The sequence below is a fragment of the Salmo trutta genome, chromosome 11, assembly GCF_901001165.1.
Source record: "Salmo trutta chromosome 11, fSalTru1.1, whole genome shotgun sequence".
Lineage (NCBI taxonomy): Eukaryota > Metazoa > Chordata > Actinopteri > Salmoniformes > Salmonidae > Salmo > Salmo trutta.
Window position 1 is genome coordinate 13,727,944 of NC_042967.1, and position 19,807 is coordinate 13,747,750.

The 19,807-nt window shown below is 45.2% G+C and overlaps 2 protein-coding genes across 13 annotated transcripts in view; both read left to right on the forward strand.

Moving 5' to 3' along the window:
- The first annotated feature begins 60 nt into the window (after positions 1-60).
- LOC115202246 (ubiquitin carboxyl-terminal hydrolase 38) lies at positions 61-10,191 on the forward strand. Of its 2 annotated transcripts, none has more exons than XM_029766239.1 (11): positions 61-373; positions 921-1,656; positions 2,322-2,457; positions 2,619-2,748; positions 3,451-3,552; positions 4,168-4,326; positions 4,603-4,796; positions 5,159-5,252; positions 5,381-5,487; positions 6,200-7,574; positions 9,184-10,191. In XM_029766239.1, exons 2-11 carry the CDS (start codon positions 975-977, stop codon positions 9,346-9,348), a joined length of 3,144 nt encoding a protein of 1,047 aa, XP_029622099.1. In that variant the 5' UTR covers positions 61-373; positions 921-974; the 3' UTR covers positions 9,349-10,191. The 2 variants fall into 2 exon arrangements, with proteins under 2 accessions (XP_029622099.1, XP_029622098.1); XM_029766238.1 differs by having other exon boundaries at positions 62-373; positions 5,153-5,252.
- Positions 10,192-14,629: 4,438 nt separating this feature from the next.
- Positions 14,630-19,807, forward strand: part of LOC115202248 (GRB2-associated-binding protein 1) — a 69,471-nt gene continuing 64,293 nt past the window's right edge. For 4 of the 11 annotated variants that reach the window (XM_029766247.1, XM_029766245.1, XM_029766251.1 and 1 more), the window contains exons 1-2: positions 14,633-14,955; positions 15,197-15,326. In XM_029766247.1, the coding sequence (XP_029622107.1) occupies positions 15,255-15,326 (72 nt within the window). In that variant the 5' untranslated portion in view covers positions 14,633-14,955; positions 15,197-15,254. Of the gene's footprint in view, positions 15,093-15,196; positions 15,327-19,807 lie in introns of all 11 variants that reach the window. The other 7 variants (XM_029766241.1, XM_029766249.1, XM_029766250.1 and 4 more) reach the window with 5 other exon arrangements.

Sequence of the window (19,807 nt, forward strand, 5' to 3'; positions counted from 1 at the left end):
CCTATCCAATGGCTATGAGCTCAGTTTGTGCGTAAAATAAATCCGTGGAATTAGACATTTTGTTTTAAGTCATTACAAACCATTGTCAGTATGTTTATATTTGTATTTAAACAAACCTGTAATTCACAAAACGTTTATATATTTTATTTAATAGTCGCCATTTTTGTTCTTTATTAAACAGGCAATGAGATCGTCAAAAGCAGAAGGCTCCTAGATAAATTCGTGGTCCATCGGAATGACGTTTCTGCAGGGCTTTTAAATCAGCTGATTTTATAATGTCAAAATAAGAGATGAATGAGCTGTCAACAGGCGACTAATGTCAACTGGCATTTTATGATATTTTCATTGGATGCTGGTGTTATGAATTATATTGGTACGTGAGGTTTGGGAGGATACATTTCTGCTAGTTGAATTAGTTACTTCTCCGGCCTGCTTTGTTGCAATACCATACACAGCTAACGTCATGCTAGCATAGCTAGCTAGTTTGTTAAAGAACGTTAGCTAGCTAGATTGCGAAAAATAACTTTGTTATGCCTACATGGTTTATTTGTGCATCAATGTCTTTAATCTCAGATAATTTGAATTCGATAACATGCCGCTTGTGGTTACTGTAACTATCTGAATGTGTTAACTTGTTTAGCTAGCTAAGTTAGCTAGCTTTGTGATGATAAGGCAAAGCATGATGCTGTGTTGTTTTTGTTTACCTGTGGCCAGCTTCATAGCCGTGTGATATTGCTATGCTTATACAACTTTTCAGCAATGGTAAAAACGATTACAGTTTGTTATTTACAAGTTGTTGACCGAATCATACGTCTAGCTAGCTAGCTGTGGTGGACATGCCATGAAGAAATGGAAAGCTAGCCAGAATAAGTAACTGGTCACTAATGGTGGTTGATGACCTGCTCGCTCTCGTCTTTTAGGTGTGGACTGCTTCCTGATCTTTTCCCTCACAGCTATATAGATCGCCTGCCATCATGGACAAGATTCTAGAGGCGCTGGTCAGCTCCTCTCACTCAGTCCCAGTGAAGAAGGCCATTGTGAAGAAGGTAGTCGAAGCCGCAGAGAAAGAGGTCACGGCGGAGCAATGTCAGGCCCTGTACACCCTCACCACTCGCCTCATCTTCTTGGGCGACGACGCCTTCCAGAAACAGGTGGGCTTCCAGGTACTGGAGGCCTATGCCCGCTACCACCGTGCTGATTTTGAGCTCTTCTTCAGCAAAGACTTTGTCCTGGGCCTGTTACAGCAGGGCTACGGCCCCCTGGACAGCAAGGACCCGGCCATAGTCGACTACATCCATGGCTGCCTGCGGCTGCTGATCAGCTGCCCCTCGGTGCTGGATATCTTCTCCATCATCCAGACAGAAATCCTAAGGATGGTGTGCGAACGGCCCGAGCCAGCCCTGTGCGCCCGTCTTGCCACCATGCTCTCAGACTTCGTACAGTGCATCCCCCGGGAGAAGGCTGCCATTTTGTTCTGCCAGCAGTTGGTGAGGACCATTGGGTACTTCCACTGTCCGGCCAGCCAGGAGCAGGAGCTGAGGGAGTACGTGGACCAGGTGACCAAGGTCAGCACGTTGCTGCAGAACATCTGGAAGGCGGAGCCGGTCACACTGCTGCCATCTCTGCAGGAGGTGTTCGCTATAATCTCCTCCACTGGTGAGACTGAGGGAGGGTGCACCACACACAGTCACAGATGAGCACACACGCACAGATTGCACTGTATGTGTCTATGCATCAATGCCCCATACAAGTTGGGGCGGCAGGTAGCCTAGTGGTTAGTGTTGGGCCAGTAACCGGAAGGTTGCTACATCGAATCCCCGAACTGACAAGGTAAAAATCTGTCGTTCTGCCCCTGAACAAGGCAGTTAACCCACTGTTCCCAGGTAGGCTGTCATTGTAAATAAGAATTTGCTCATAACTGACTTGCCTAGTTAATTTAAGTTTTATAAATCATTTGAACAAAATAAGCAGTTTCAAATACAATATCAATTTTTACTGTACAGAAGTAAAGTACACTATAGTATTTTCTAATGCAGTCACTAATTTGACCTCAATCTTCGCCCACCTATGGAAAAACTAGGAATGTCAGGCTTGTTAGCACATGCTTGAGACTTGGAACAGTAACTTCTTTGTCATTTTAATGATCCAGGGTGGTGGAGCGTTCATGCACCGCTCAATATCAGACTTGAATTGGGTCACTTGGTTAGGGTAGAGGTTGTAAACAACACATTTGAATACAATTGGGACATATTTAATAAGCTGTGACCCCCCCCAAAAAAACATCAGTCAATTATACTCAAGTTTTTTTGTGTTCTGCACAGACCCCTCCTTCGATCCCTCCATTGCCCTAGCCAGCCTGGTCCAGCACATACCTCTCCAGATGATCACAGTTCTCATCAAGAGCCTTACCACCGACCAGAACGTCAAAGACACCAGCATGACTCAAGCACTCTGCAGGTCACTGGGTGCCTTTACTGTATTTTTTTCATTAGCTAAACTGAATAAATGAATCCGTTGTATTTGCGGTGTGTATACTAGGTGGGATGTAGAGCTTTTCTGCCCTTCACAGAGCTCGTCCTTATACTGTTCTCTCCATCTCTCTCTCTTTCCTTCCTCAGGATGATTGACTGGTTGTCCTGGCCTCTAGCCCACCATGTGGAGATGTGGGTCATTGCCCTGCTCAAGGGACTGGCTGCGGTGCAGAAGTTCACCATCCTCATAGATGTCACCCTGCTTAAGATTGAACTGGTGGGTAGTGTACTGACCACTATTACCTCAGCAGGGAGTGTCAATGCACCAATGAGCTAAGATGGTAGTTACACATGGTAATAGCAAAGACAGTACTCTATATGAAGATAGGCAGAAACTGCTTCTCCAATAGAAACCCCCGATCACACTGTAGGTGACGTCATGGCGACGTTGGCTAGCTAAGCCCATGCGCAGAAACCCGTCATCGTGTTGAACAGTCGTCTAGCGCTGAACTGTGCAGGCCGTCAAATCAAAGGCACTCCTTCGATATAAAGTAGTATTCGACGAAAATTAAAACGTGTCAGTTTGTCACTTTCACGAGGTTGGAGTAATAACATGTTCAACTACTGAAGACATTGGCTGGAATCTAGGCTGTAGCTTTAGATTTTGAGACAAGCCACAACTAAGGAACAATTTTTCACTTCTCTCATTGACGTATCAAACCCCGGCCTGATCTGTTTTGCAAGCGTTCCCGGAAGTCTTACGATGTTGCGCCTCTGGGTTTAGAAACTCTGTGGTGATAGCATCTATAACTACAAGAGTAACTTCAGTTAGAACTGATGAATAGATGATCACATGAACGAAAATGAGTTCCTGTAGTTTGGTCATTATGGTGTCTAGCTATATCACTTCTGAATTGTGTGTTTCTGTGTCAGTGTGTGTGTACAATACATATGCTGTATGTTATATCTTTGTGTGTAGGTGTTCAACCGTCTGTGGTACCCCATCGTGCGACAGGGGGCCCTAGTGGTTCTATCCCATATGCTGCTGAGTTTCCAACACTCTCCCGAGGCCTTCCACTTGGTAAGAAACACACAATACAACTCGTTCTATTGCGCTCCGCATGTCTTTCCCTCCCTCATTCCCCCCATTTAGCTGAAATGCCTTCAGGCTCCATTAAACTGCATTTCCCAGAAGCACTCTCCTCTCAGCAGGGCTCTTCCACTAATGAGGTGTGAAGTGTTTAAAGCACCATGATGGTCCTTTAGTTGACTGGTGGTGGTTTCATCTGCCATGATTGTCAATTCATTTTAAAAGGTTGATTACATTTAAGTCAGTGTGACCCCCCCCCCCCCCAATGACAAAAAGGGAGGCTTAATGTAGCATGTGAAGGTTGATGTTTTTACCAGTCACTACATCAGTGTGTTTAGTGCTATTCTACTGCTATATGCAGTGCCTAGTTTCCTCCACTGCACCTTTCCATCTTGTAACAGATTAGAACAGATGTGATGTGCATATGACCAAGAACATCATGTCTATCAGCACTGACTTTGCTGATGAGGATAAATTGACGTACCACGACTGTGAGACGTTGGTTGTCTCACCTAGCTATCTTAGGATGAATGCGCTAACTGTACGTCTGCTGAACGACTTTAATGTAAATGTTTGTCTACAATACGTTCAATGTGTGTTCCCCAGGTCGTGCCACACATAGTGGACCTGGTTCAGAGTCTGAAGAGGGACGGCCTGCCCACCAGTAAGGCTTTCCTGCTGCATTTCACAGAGCTCGTCCACTGTATGATGTACCAGTACTCTGGCTTCCCTGACCTCTACGACGACATCCTGGAGGCCATCAAGGTAAGACACCTTGACAACGAGTGATCACACGAGTGGTGCCCTTTGTTTTCTGTGTCAAACATTTACTGTCCTTATATTATGATCCACCTGACATGGGGGGGGGGGGTTAGGTTTACGTTATTTATGTGACAAACTGTAGTGTTTGTGGCGCCGTGAATAATGTCGTCATTATTGAAGGATAGACCTTTAACATTCGGACAGTGTACAATACTATGCAGCTCATGTATAGTAAACGGGGTGTATGGAGTGTCTGAAAGCTGTCTCCCTCCCCTCTAGGAGCTACCTGGGCCCGGGGAGGAGAAGATCAAGCTGGTTCTGAACCAAAGTGCCTGGACGTCCCAGTCCAACTCGTTTGCCTCAGGCCTGCTGAGGCTGCCGGGCAAGTCTGAGACGGGCAAGACTGGCCTCATCAACCTGGGAAACACCTGCTACATGAACAGTATCATACAGACACTCTTCTCAGCCACAGAGTGAGTAGTGGGTTTAGTACACACACAACAGCCTTCCCTGTAGCTCAGTTGGTAGAGCATGGTGTTTGCAACGCCAGGGTTGTGGGTTCGATTCCCACGGGGGGCCAGCACAGAAAAAAAAAATGTATGCATTCACTACTGTAAGTCGCTCTGGATAAGAGCGTCTGCTAAATGACTAAAATGTAAAATGTAACTACACCTTGCATTTTATATTGAATTGACCACGTGGTTAACAAAGCTGTCTGTATGCATTCTCACTTGAATCCCCTCACGATAGAATGATATAATGCTGTAATATTTATGTAGGAAGTTCTTATGAAATGCTCTGCACGAACCCATCTATGGTCCTGTCCCAGTTTCAGGAGGCGTGTTTTATCGTTACATCTGAATGATGCCACTGCCAACACACTGATGAAGAAACTACAGCTCCTCTTCACCTTCCTCTCACACACCCAGGTTTGTCTCCCGCTGCTGTTAGTGGCCATCGGGTTTTTCAATGGAAATGACTATGGCTCCATCCCTGACGTTTCACTTGGTGTGTATTCGGTGAGTGGTCGTTCAGTTTGTGTGTGTCTCTCCTGCAGAGGGCAGCGTACGCCCCCAGAGTCTTCTTTGAGGCGTCTCGGCCCCCCTGGTTCAATGCAGGTTCCCAGCAGGACTGTTCTGAGTACCTCCGCTTCCTCCTGGACAGGTAGGTACACCATCTAGTAGACTGCTGGAGCACCCTACAGCTCCTTCCTCCTGGATAGGTAGGTACACCATCTAGTAGACTGCTGGAGCACCCTACAGCTTCTTCCTCCTGGACAGGTAGTATACCATCTAGTAGACTGCTGGAGCACCCTACAACTCCTTCCTCCTGGACAGGTAGTACACCATCTAGTAGACTGCTGGAGCACCCTACAGCTCCTTCCTCCTGGACAGGTAGGTACACCATCTAGTAGACTGCTGGAGCACCCTACAGCTCCTTCCTCCTGGACAGGTAGTACACCATCTAGTAGACTGCTGGAGCACCCTACAGCTCCTTCCTCCTGGACAGGTAGGTACACCATCTAGTAGACTGCTGGAGCACCCTACAGCTCCTTCCTCCTGGATAGGTAGGTACACCATCTAGTAGACTGCTGGAGCACCCTACAGCTCCTTCCTCCTGGACAGGTAGTACACCATCTAGTAGACTGCTGGAGCACCCTACAACTCCTAAAACCTGTATGACTCCAGGTACAGATGGAAAGAATGTATGTATAAATCTAGTGTTTTGAGAGAAGATTTTAAGAAGTTAAAGAATTTATGTTCACTCGAATGGGTGTTATTGAAAAGGACAGCTCCATTTATTATGCTGTTACATTCATTTGCATGTTGTATTTTTGGTTGAACTTTCTCTTGTCTCCTCGTGTTCTGTTGCCAAGGTTACACGAAGAGGAGAAAACCATCCAGGTTCTCATGTCAGCCAAGTCAAATGTCTCCCCTGGCAACGGACCGAGCGACGACACCGGGGGTGAAACCTCTGCGGAGGATGCCGGAGTGTCACCTGTGGCCCCTGTGGAGGGGAAGTCCGAGGGGAATGACGAGAGGACGCTGATTGAGAGGATGTTTGGAGGCAGGCTGAGCACGGGTATCCGCTGTATGACATGCAACAGTGTCTCAGAGAAAGAAGAACCTTTCACTGACCTATCCCTGGCCTTCTGTCCCTCCACCACCTCCAGCCCTCTTCAGACCGAGGGCCCCTCAGAGGAACCCCGCGGCCCCTGCCAGGGGGCTGTCAACGGGGGCAGTGAGGCTCCCGAAGTAGGCCCTTCTCCCAAACCCGTCACGGCCTCCACCACCGGTGTCCATTTTGTTCCAGGGTCCAGCGAGCCACCGCTGTCTGTTCCTGACCTGGTGGACTACTTCCTGGCGCCAGAGATCCTGGACAAGGAGAACGCCTACTTCTGCCAGAAGTGTGGCTCGCTGCAGCGGGCGGAACGGGGGATGAGGGTGGTGGCGGCGCCCGAGTACCTCATCCTCACGCTGCTGAGGTTCTCCTACGACGCCAAGTGCCACGTGCGCCGCAAGATCCTGGACAACGTCGCCATCCCGCCGCTCATGAGACTGCCCGTGCACGCCCCTCCACCCAAACACTCTTCGTCCTCTTCCTCGCCACCATCCTCTCCACTCCAAGTGGACTCACCCGAGAGCAGCGAAAATCTGGCCAAGAAACTGAAGCCGTCGCAGAGAGAGGAGGAGGAGGATACTGGGCTAGAGGGCGACAACGGGATGGCAGGAGGAGAAAGTGAGGTAGGGGTGTGGCCGGCGGCCCAGTTCGTTCCTTACATCCTCAGCTCTGTAGTGATGCATTCTGGGATGTCGTCGGAGAGCGGCCATTACTACTCCTACGGCCGCAACCTCAACGGGGCCGACGGAGCCCAACACCATCTAGCCAATCCCCTCGCCCTGGGGGAGGAGCCTGGGAACGGGCAGACTGAGCCCATCGCACTCACTTGCTCCGGGGTGACTCATCCCAAACAGGAAGTGGAGGTGGTGTGCGGAGGCCAGGCGGCCGGGGATTGGCTGCTGTTCAACGACAGCAGGGTGACGTTCACTTCGTTGGGGTCGGTTCAGAACGTAACCAACCGTTTCCCCAAGGACACGGCCTATGTGCTGATCTACCGGAAACAGGACGTTACCGGGGGGCAGAACAGTACCGGGGGAGTGACGACCAACGGCATGAGACTGGGCTCTGAACCTCCGCTGCAGAAAGAACTGATGGACGCCGTCACCAAGGACAACAAGCTCTTTTTACAGGTGAGAGAAGGGGGTGTGAGGAGTTACAGTATAGTGAGTGAGGCGTTTTCTGTTTGCTCGTGTTTATCCAAGTGCTCTACTCACTTTCATTTACAGTATGTTCATTTTTGGTTTGAAACCTTAAAAAGGAAATGGTCTCTTTTAGTTATCTGTGCTTTTTTTAAAAATAATTTAATCGAATTAACTCTTAAATTGGTGACGTGTAAGCAGCCTCTTCCATTGGCTTTACAAGTAGGACAAGCCTCACCTTTGACCCCTAGCCTCTTAACCACTAGAGGGCAACAACCCATATTATAATAATCTACTTTCATCTCTCTCCATGACCAGTTTTAGATAACAGGGCAGCAGAAGGGTGAAAATCCGATTCACTCAAACCAATTATCTCTATATAAAAAGCCCTCCAGTCCCACCCTGTGTCGGAGCCTGTCATTTGTCACTAAATACAGGCCAAGGAGGGGTGACGCAGCCATTAGCATAACCGTTTAGTGTGATCCTGACCTAAATGATGCATCAGGCTATGCTAATGTATTGGCCCAGGGAAGTGGAATGTGTTCACTTATGATCACGCTAGCCTCCAATAACCTTCCTCTAATTGCTTGATTAGCATCGGACGCTGAGGTGCATGCGTATTTACATTTTAGTCATTTAGCAGACGCTCTTCTCCTGAGCAACTTACAATTAATGCGTTCATCTTAAGATGGCTAGGTGAGACAACATATCATAATCGTATAGGTACATTTTCTCTCAACAAAGTAGTTATCAGCAGGGGTGCAACTTTACCTGGGGAAGGGGGGGACATGCGCGCCCCCCCCCCCACACACACAGACACACACACATACATTCCGAAATTGCATTTTTGTCCCCCCCCAGTTTTATCATTGGAATGTGATACAAAACAAGGCAACAGTGTGCTTTAGGACCATGTGGACGCCTCTGAGTGGTCGGTAGGCTGTTTGGCGTGTTTATCTGACTGGATACTTAACTATTATTTTTTTTATGTCCCCCCCCACTTCTAAAACCAAAGTTGCGCCCTTGGTTATCAGCAAAGTCCGTGATGGTGGGGAAAATACTTTTTTTTTTTTGTGGGAGTGGCATCAGTATGTCAGACACGTTTCCATATTCTTCAGGGTATTTCTGGTAATGTCACGCTTTGCTCTTCTCTTTTGAACTTGTTTTTGGAATTTGTCCTTTCAACTTGTGCCCATGTTCAAAATTTAACAGGACCCTGTTTTCCATGTATCCATTGACAGGATTAAAGTAGTTCTGAACAAGCTTTGATCAAAACATGTTGCAAGTATTCAGAAAGCCAACCATACACATGTTACACATTTCCCTTGTGCTTTCAAGTTGCAATTAGTCAAGTGAAATTTTATGAGTCGTTAATCTCTCAAAAAATAAGACTTCAACCACACATTTGCAGAAACCACTAGAGGACAGCAGAGCTGCATTTTCTTGCTCAGACAGACTACCCAAACTCCTGGGTCATGCTCATTAGGACAGGCATCATTTAAAAAAGTTCTGCAATGGAAAATTAAACTCCAGGTAGTCCCTGCCTAATGAACGACCCTCTGAACAGTGTTTAATGGTCCCGAACTCCTTTGTCCAATAGGAACAGGAGCTGAACGCGCGGACCCGAGCTCTCCAGGCGGCCTCTGCCTCCTGCTCGTTCAGGCCCAACGGACCAGACGACAACGAACCCCCGGGCAGCTGTGGTCCCTCGGGGGGAGGAGGAGGAGGTGGGGGGTTCAACACTGTCAACAGACTGGTCTTCTGATGGAGGAGGGACTGGGAAGAGTGAGAAACAAGTAAATATAGCACTGAAAGACCACTGGACTCTATATATGAGAGACATGCACAGAGAAGTCTGGTTGGCTGCTCATCCAGTGGATGGTGAAGCACATATGAACGTAGAGAGAGCGCTGAAGATCTTGGAGGGAGCACTTGAATACAATGCATAATGTACACGCCCACATTGACTTAAATCCAACACACAACACTGAACTCAACACTGGACTCAACCTTACAGTGAGGGTCTTACCTCTCATGTCTGCCTCTGTCGTTTTTATTATCATCCATAACTCACAACTTTCTGCCTCGGGACAAGCTAGACCTCATAACCTTTTTCTGGTTTGCATGCATTTCTCTTTATTTTTTTTCAAGCGGTGGGTTTGATTTTTGATAAGGAGATTCATTGACGTGTACTTGTCAGACATTTTCATATGCAATAAAATGTACAGATATGGGTGCGAAAGTATATTCAATAAACATGGAATGATTAACTAATGCCATGAATACTGTATACAAAAAGTATAAGATGCGATTCATCTTTTAATACGAAATGTGTGTCATTTGCGTGAGAACAATTGCATGCTGAACGTTTGACAACGTTCTTAAGGTGGGGTTATGGTTACTAACATTGACTCTTATAATTAAGTTATTCATTCAGGGATACTTTTTTTGTTGCAGATTTTGTGCCTTTTTGTTAGATACTATTAAACCAGATTTTACAAGCAGAATTTGACTGGAAAGATACAAACCTCAGCCTTGCTGTACAGTGTTTTAAAGTAATGTACAATACATGATTTTCCCCAGTATTAAAGATGAATTGCTGAAAGGGTCTTGTTTGTGTCTTCGTGCTCTGTCCACCTCGCGCTACCCACAAGCCCCCCCCCCCCCCCTCCACAATTGTCATTTAGATGCTCTTGTATTGTTGGCTTCTCTGAACACACTGCGGTAGCTAGCTATCGGCCGTGTGAATGCATGGCTGTGTTCAGCTTCATGTGTTGTCAGTGACCAGTCTGCCCACACATAATCAATGCCTCCTACCTTTTGTCTTATTCAACATTATAATATTGTAGGTTGGGGTTGCTATATGTATTGTTTTTCTTTTCATGGCATTCCTCTGCTGTAGCCATACTAAACATTACATGTACTGGCTATGGTTCTTAGGTTTCCAATTGGCCACTTGATGTTTGAGTGAATGTTAAGTCTGGTTTTGAGGCACTGTTAATGATTGAATGTCCAGACATTTACCTTTGGGTGGTGTTCCTATTTAATGAAGTCTGTTGCTGTGATACAGATGAACGGCATGCTAAGTTACAGTGGCGGTAACATTCCCTCTGCCAGTGTGGATGTGATTTCATCAGAGAACTTAGAGGGGTTGGGTTAAATGCGGAAGACATGTTTCAAGTTGAATGCATTCAGTCGTGCAGCTAACTATGTATCCCCTTTCCCTTCCGTAGATCAAAGACCGAGCAGAGTGGCTTTGAAGCTGTAGCCAAGACCACCTGCTTCAGGTGTGGTGCGTTTATCACTGCTGTGGCGTCTCAAGGTTTTTCATGCACAGTCCCGGCATTCGGTCAATTACCGGTGCTCTTCTATGCCCATAGGTGAATATGTTTGAGTAAGACTGAAGGACTGTCCAGGAAGAAGGAAATAAATCCATCCTCCTTGACAATCTCGTATAATACCATGGGTCGTGTTCATTAGGCACCAAATGGAGCAAAACGTTCTGAAACGGGGAAGTACTATCTGAACATGTCCGTTAACAAAAAAAACGCTAATATTTGTTTTACGTTGCACAACATTTTTAAATGTTTTGTTACGGTGTGCCCTAATGAACATGACCCAGTAGAGAGATTATAGGAGTAACAGAAGGGAGAGTTCAAGGTGATGTCAGACACCTTCCATGGGAAAGCCTCATCATTCAACTTACCAGCCAGGATAGGTGTCCTTACCCAGTGGAAACTGACCCAAAACCTCTTAGACGGGGCCGACATGTTATAGAACCCTTACCCTCTCCAAAAGGAGATCGAGAAGCATCTTTATGTAATGGGTCTTAAAACAGTAGTAAGACTTGCAATAGTGGCACTACATGAATAGGAAATGGGAGAGAACGGTATGCAAGGGTTGACCCTATCAGCACACTTGCTGTTGCTAATGGCATAGCCAATATGTGTAATGTAGCAATGCAAGCTTGTGGTTTGCAAATGGGGCATTTCTGTGCTATTCGGTATCCCTGCCATTAGGTTTACAACACACTGTAGTAGTAGCACTGTAATCGCCTCAAAAAGCATTTGGGAAAAATCAATGGCACTCAATTATTAATTGACTGATCCATTTGCGTTTCACTTCTACCGTTTTGTAAGGACACATCAAAAGTTTTATTGAGCAATGGCATTCACTGTAAGTTATACAACTCAGTGTTGTATGATATCAAGTGTGGCCTTTTTTTGATAGCACCAGAGCAGCTTCATCAGCAGGTTCAGATATACTGAAAAAAATATAAATGCAACATGTAAAGTGTTGGTCCCATGTTTCATGAGCTGAAATAAAAGATCCCAGAAATGTTCCATACTCACAAAAAGCTTATTTCTCTCAAATTTTGTGCACAAATTTGTTTACATCCCTGTTAGTGAGCATTTCCCCTTTGCCAAGATCATCCATCCACCTGACAGGTGTGGCATATCAAGAAGCTGATTAAACAGCATGATCATTACACAGATGCATCTTGTGCTGGGGACAATAAAAAGTCACTCTAAAATGTGCAGTTTTGTCACACAACGCAATGCCACAAATGTCTCAAGTTTTGAGGGAGCGTGCAATTGGCATGCTGACTGAAGGAATCTACCAGAACTGTTGCCATATAATTGAATGTTAATTTCCCTACCATAAGCTGCCTCCAATGTAATTTTAGACAATTTGGCAGTGCGTCCAACCGGCCTCACAACCGCAGAACAAGTGTAACCACGCCAGCCCAGGACCTCCACATCCAGCTTCTTCACCTGCAGGATCGTCTGAGACCAGCCACCCGGACAGCTGATGAAACAGGAGTATTTCTGTCTGTAATAAAGGCCATTTATGGGGGAAAACTAATTTCTGGTCGGCTGGGCTTGGCTCCCAAGTGGGTGGGCCTATGCCCTCTCAAGCCCACCCATGGCTTGATTAGGGCCTAATTTATTTATTTCAATTGAATGATTTCCTTTTATATTCCTTATAACTGTAACTCTGTAAAATCGTTGAAATTGTTGCATTTATATATTTTTTCAGTATTGTATGTAGATTTGCCTGGCTGCAATTTTTAGGAGCAACTTTTTCAGTCTTGTATTTACTGCCATGGTGGCAAAACAACTTCCCCCTGGGAACATATGAAGTACACTACAATTCAATTCAATTGAAGTTGTGAAATACTATTATTGTGGCGGTGGGCTTTAAAATGGATGCTATAACCCCTCTATTATTGCAGAGATTTCAATGTGACAACAATGAAAGCAAAAACCAACGTGAGATGAATTGATGAGCAGCTAACATCCCCACACAAACACAAATCACAAAAGCATATTGTTTGATCCCTGTTTTGATTGTTTTTATTTTTCTGTGGTTGGTCTCCACCCACGGCACGTCAAATGCAATTGGTTTTAATGCCTTTCTCATAAAAGTTTAAGTCCATTGCAAAAGCATGAACTCTGGAACCACTCATTTAAAATGTAATTTAATAAACATAATGCCTTCTCTGTCTCCCTCCCTCCCTCCCTTCCTCTCTCCTTTTCCATTTCAGTCTATTGGGGACCATGAAGTTGGGATTTATGCTCCTGTTAAGTTCCCCAGGGACTAGCATGGCTCAGCAAAATTCCAGTGACTAGAGCAACTTTTACCACAGCAATATCTTTCTTTCAGCTCTATGGTGTCATAGACCCCATCTTGAGGAGCACCCAGTAAAAAGGAAAAATGATCTCCCGGGCTGAATAGTATTTTGGAAGACATTGACAAGTAGGATCAATAGTATTATGGATGGTAGACTGACAAATGTACTCAATTGTTGTCCTCACTGGTTGGGCTTGCCTGCTGTATGGAGCTATGCTGTGACAAATATCTTGAATGGCTATGTGAATGTTTAAATTGATTAATATTAGAATGTAAAGTCTCACTCACAACTGGGTGGGTCATGACTGTACTTAGTTGTGAATCTGCATATGATTAATACATTGTATTACTAGTCCAATGCTCTAACCACTAGGCTACCTGCCGCCCTGTGATGGCTGTTGTGCACAATAATAGTTATTCATTTGTATTAGTAAGTTATATGAAAAGTTAATATTTGTTTTGGTACATCAGTTGACTATTCGTTAATCACAACAATATTGACCTTCATGTATACTATGCTCAAACCCATTAGAAATTGGCAGTCAAACATTATAGACGCACTTACAAATACAGGCTAATAGCCAAAAGACAGTGGAGAGCTTTTTACCATTACAATAACATTCCTGGATTCCACAGATACTTTAACCCCCATGGGAACTCATCTCTGTCAAATTGCCAATAGTCAGGCTCAGGGTCTACAAGAACAACACCACTAGAGTCTTCTACTCTTGCAATGAAGCAACAAAGACATTTCAGGTCTAAGGCACTGCATCTCAGTGCTAGAGGCGTCACTACAGACACCATGGATCGAATCCAGGCTGTATCACAACTGGCAGTGATTCGGAGTCCCATGGGGCACCCGCAGAATTGGCCCAGCGTCGGCCGTCATTGTAAATAAAAATGTGTTCTTAACCGACTTGCCTAGTTAAATAAAGGTAAAACATATGATGAAGAGATCTGTTTGATTTATTGTTGCTGAAATTATAATATTCCTATTCGAGTTTTGTTGTTTCTGGTGTTGGTGCTCACACTTACACACATAGATATAATGTAATGGAAATCGCCAACTTTGTAATTGTACTGTCATTTCTACACTGTCCTCGAGGTTGCATGACTTCGAGCGCACAAATGGCGCGCATTGTGGTAAGTGTAGTTTCCACGTGCGCATGGTATGAGAGGTCCTACATTGAACACAGGAATGCAGTTTCTTTGTTATTTCGTTCAATCATTAGAAAGCCATCTTTTCCCCCGGTATTCAGTCAGATGGGTGTAAATCTATACTAACCATATGCAAAAAATAATTTATCAAAATGCGGTTATTTGTTTTTTGGGGGGGGATAAACGCCAAACAATTGAGAACTACATGTCCCATGGTGTGTTGGTTAATTTTTCCTGCACGCCGCCTCTCCCTCTGTCTGCGCGTTCCAAAGGAGGCTGTCAGGCTGAGTTCAGGGAAAACACAGAGCTGCCGATCTGTCAATCATAATTAGCAACCACAGGGAGTGAAACTGGGAGGAAGGTCGGTGAAACGCTACGTTTTTGGGTGAAAAGGCACTGTACTTTCCGTGAAACAATTATGCGTCGGAAAGGAGAGGAAAATACGTATCCTAGTGTGCTTAAAAATATTTGTTCGACTTTGGAAGGAATTGCATAAAAGCGCTTTCACTGAAACCAAACTCGGCGAGTTTCACTTGCAAGCAACTATTCTGCTTGGAGTACGAAACATATCCAGAAGAAGGTAACCACGGACGCACGACACTTTGGGATTTAATTTGGCTATTTAACACACTTCTTGACAAAAGTGGTTGATACATTTCAGAGGACTGTCTTAAAGTCGCTGTTGGTGACTCGTAGCGCAGACTAGGAGGTGTGACGGCATTTATCGCTTACCCAACTCATAAAATCTCAACCAATGCGACATTGTAATTTTTTTTCAGCTTTTTTTTTCTCCATTGACCGCTCCCTGTCAATATTTGCAGGTTCACTCAAAACAATCTCGGCCCAAACATCCAGACGGCGAGGAAGAAAGGAGGAAAGATGAGCGGGGGAGATGTGGTGTGCTCGGGCTGGTTAAGAAAATCTCCTCCAGAAAAAAAGTTGAGACGTTACGTAAGTCTAAGCTTGATCATATTCATATCTTGCTTTGGATCGTTACCACAGAGCGGATACAGTGTAGCTATGCAAATGTAACACTTTCGATTATTTCGAATTTGCCTACGTTGCCTCGCTGATTATTTACCCCAGCTGCACAAAGTTTATGCAGCATCTCGAATCTGTGTTTGCTACAACAAAACTATCGACAATTCATGAATAGCAAGAAGTGGATTTAAAATCCTTTTGTAGTATTGTCAAGTGACTGGCCTCCTAGGCTACATCTTGTTATGGTGACAGCCTGCATGCTGTTGACCTTTTCAATGATTTGATGCAAATTCCAACAGTGGGCCTATTTCAAAGCATTCATGAAAATGATCCCATACTGTGCAACATTCGCATTCCACGGCAAGGCAACTGAAATGCTCGTCTTGTCTAGTCATAGCATAATAGTTTGAGCAGAAGCTTTAATGTCAAAATCCTAAGTGTAGGTTTGACTAATGTACGGATCTAACAAACAGATCACGTTGACAACTCTCACAATGTCGCGAATGAATTCCAATTGACTTGTGTTCTTAAAAGGAATGCTTTCGAAAGCAGTTCCTGGTTGTCACAGGAAATGAGAATGTTCCGTCTTCTCCATAGTCTAGTCTATGTAGACTAGGGAAACACACTTCCCACGCCACTTCGCTACCGAAGTGACTTTTTTTGGTAGCAGGTTAGGAGAACTTACGCAGCAGGTTAGGAGACTGAGGTTAAGGTTACCAAAAATCCTCTCCTAACCTGCAACAAATCACTTTGTATCAAAGTGGTGTGAAGAGTGTCCCATGTAGACTCGAGACTCGGCCTAGTTACGAGACAGGGAGGTATGCCCATATAAATCAGTACAGTATTCAAATGATATGAAAAAATACATTTCAATCACAGTTGCATAGCTAGAACATGATTATGCAAAATAATGGTTGTCTCTCTATAAATCACACACTTCTTTGGAAGCTGGATGTCATTGTTGATAGTCTTACATGACCTTTGTGTTTTTAACCTGAAAAGTATTAACATTCTCAGAACCATAATGAAATTGCCACCCTGTATATGTCCTCTTTCTTTACTGTGTGAATCAGTGGGCGAATCAGTTGGCTGTATATTAGTTCCCATGATATTGGATCTGTTATCTATCCAAAGAACACCTATCGCCATTGTATTCGTGGGCCCTCTATCAGTTGTATTTGTTCCAATCTACAAAGATGGCGTATTAAAGAGACTGCATGCCACAACTCTGAGACACAAATTGCCATTTTTAAGAGTCTTGCTGTGTCCAAAAGGCTGTTAAGTGTTGTATTTGTGGCTTATTGGATATCTCTATTGATGTTTGCATTAGGAACTGGACAGCCCTGCACTCTACATGTTTTCACAGTTATCCTCAACCGATCTCTCAGGGAGGATCTCGATTGTATACCCCTCGCGTCCTCTCTCCTCGCCGCCGCCTCAAAACCCATTGGAGGTGAAGGATCTCTGGCTTTCTCAGCCAATGGGTTTTGAGAAGGAGGCGGATCAAGAGGAAGTTGCGAGGAGGATGCAATGAGATTCTCCCAATGTGTCTGGTTGGCTATACTGAACCAAGGCATCGCCTGCCAAATACCATTCCTTCTGTCCGTCCTCCACTGATGTTATGAGCAATCTGAATCGGCACAGAACTGTTCATTGTTCCCCATGCCTAGGACAGGAGTTTTTCCTGACTGCAGTCCCTGTTTTTTTGCTTACTGGCCCGACGCTCTAACCACTAGGCTACCTGCCGCCCCAAAGCTAGAGCCTGCGTCGAGGGCCCAGAGCGTTTCCTGTTCAGGTCACATGGTCAGGATAAGAAGTCCAGCCCCTAGTCATGATCAATCGGCACCCGGAGCTCAACACTCCCTCTGTCCTTGTGAAGTGTGACAGTCAGCCAGGGGGGTGTAGGGGTTACTATGGGATGGCTAGTGGTGGTGACACAGTAACCATGGTGATACAGTAACCATGCCCTCCCACAGCAGGAACAGATGAGACAGGAGACTGATCACATGACACTTAGTGACCAAAGTTCCTTATTCCCAAGACACAGGGAGGCCGTGTGTGTGATGGTTTAACTGGTGGGCAGTGTAGGGAGCCAGCCCAGCTGCTGCACACACTGAGGTTGTGTAACTGCTAACTTGGTGGACTGCGACACCCTGAGGTGTTCATTCATCAAGTCCATCTTACTTACAGCATGTCACTCTGAAGTGACAGACTGGGAACATTTATCCTTATGTGAATGGAGCACTGAGAACGGTCTACTCCCTTAAAAAGTGGACATTTTGTTAAGTGCGTAATCTAATGGGTAAATGCAGTGCGTTGCATTTCACCAGGCCCCTGAGCAAACTGATTGTGACCTGATTGCACTGTAGCCTACTACTTCACTACCCTCAGGTCTATAGACTAGTGTGTATTTATCTCACCCTACATTTATTAGGCCTTAAGAATGTGTTTATCTATTTGTATGATTTGGTACGTGTCCATTCTGGCCTAAATGGCTTCATTGTGCCCCTATAACAGCCTGTTCTGCTGCTGCCTCGTTGTGGCCCTGTAGGAACAGCCTGTTCTGCTGCTGCCTCGTTGTGGCCCTGTAGGAACAGCCTGTTCTGCTGCTGCCTCGTTGTGGCCCTGTAGGAACAGCCTGTTCTGCTGCTGCCTCGTTGTGGCCCTGTAGGAACAGCCTCTTCTGCTGCTGCCTCGTTGTGGCCCTGTAGGAACAGCCTGTTCTGCTGCTGCCTCGTTGTGGCCCTGTAGGAACAGCCTGTTCTGCTGCTGCCTCGTTGTGGCCCTGTAGGAACAGCCTGTTCTGCTGCTGCCTCGTTGTGGCCCTGTAGGAACAGCCTGTTCTGCTGCTGCCTCGTTGTGGCCCTGTAGGAACAGCCTGTTCTACTGCTGTCTCTGAACAACTCTTTGACCCATTTCATCTGATTCACACTTCTGCCAAAGCCTGGCGGCGTCTGTTTAAACACCGCTTTTGTAACCTTTTGTGTGTGTAATTTTTGGAGCTGTGTGTGTCCTTAATGGTGTTCTACAATATGAATGGCTGTATTTAACCCTCCAGTGTTAATAGGATCTGTGTGGTGTAGATGAGGCCCTGCATGCAGTATGAGAAGGAACACTGATCACTGGCAAATTGTTGTTTCTGGTTGAAGCTGTTAGCTGGAGCCCCCACTGAGTTACACTTGGCCGTGTGTTTGTGTGTGTGTGGCTAACGACAGCAGCAGTTGTGGGTGGAGGTGACCTCACTTGAGCCCTCTCAGGACGGCCTGGGACTGTGAATAACAGAACCCATTATGCCTAACACAGCCTACGGGTCCTCAGGATTACGCCATAACCACGACATCATGACCCGGTTTCAGGTGCCCATCCAGATTAGAGGCCAACATAATATACACTACCGTTCAAAAGTTTGGGGTCACTTAGAAACTTCCTTGTTTTTGAAAGTAAAGCACTTTTTTCCCCCATTTTAAAATAACATGAAATTGATCAGAAATACAGTGTTGACATTGTTAATGTTTTAAATGACTGTTGTAGCTGGAAACGACTGCTTTTAATATTTTTTTTATTGAATATCTACATAGCTGTACAGAGGCCCATTATCAGCAACTGTCACTCCTGTGTTCCAAATGGCACGTTGTGTTAGCTAATCCAAGTGTATCATTTTAAAAGGCTAATTGATCATTAGAAAACCCTTTTGCAGTTACGTTAGCACAGCTGAAAACTGTTGTTCTGATTTTAAAGAAGCAGTAAAACTGTCCTTTAGACTAGTTGAGTATCAGCATTTGTGGGTTCGATTACAGGCTCAAAATGGCCCGAAACAAAACTTTCTTCTGAAACTTGTCAGTCTATTCTTGTTCTGAGAAATGAAGGCTATTCCATGTGAGAAATGGCCAAGAAACTGAAGATCTCGTACAACGCTGTGTCCTACTCCCTTCACAGAACAGCGCAAACTGGCTGTTTCTGTTTCTCAAACTAGACACTCTAATGTACTTGTCCTCTTGCTCAGTTGTGCACCGGGGCCTCCCACTCCTCTTTCTATTCTGGTTAGACAGCGAAGGGAGTAGTACACAGCGTTGTACGAGATCTTCAGTTTCTAGGCAATTTCTCACATGGAATAGCCTTAATTTCTCAGAACAGGAATATACTGACTAGTTTAAGAAGGAAGTTCTTTGTTTCTGGCCATTTTGAGCCTGTAATCGAACCCACAAATGCTGATGCTCCAGATACTCAACTAGTCTAAAGAAGGCCAGTTTTATTGCTTCTTTAATCAGAACAACAGTTTTCAGCTGTGCTAACATAATTGCAAAAGGGTTTTCTATTGACCAATTAGCCTTTTAAAATTATAAACTTGGATTAGCTAACACAACGTGCCATTGGAACACCTGAGTGATGGTTGTTGATAATGGGCCTCTATACGCCTATGTAGATATTCCATAAAAAAATCAGCTGTTTCC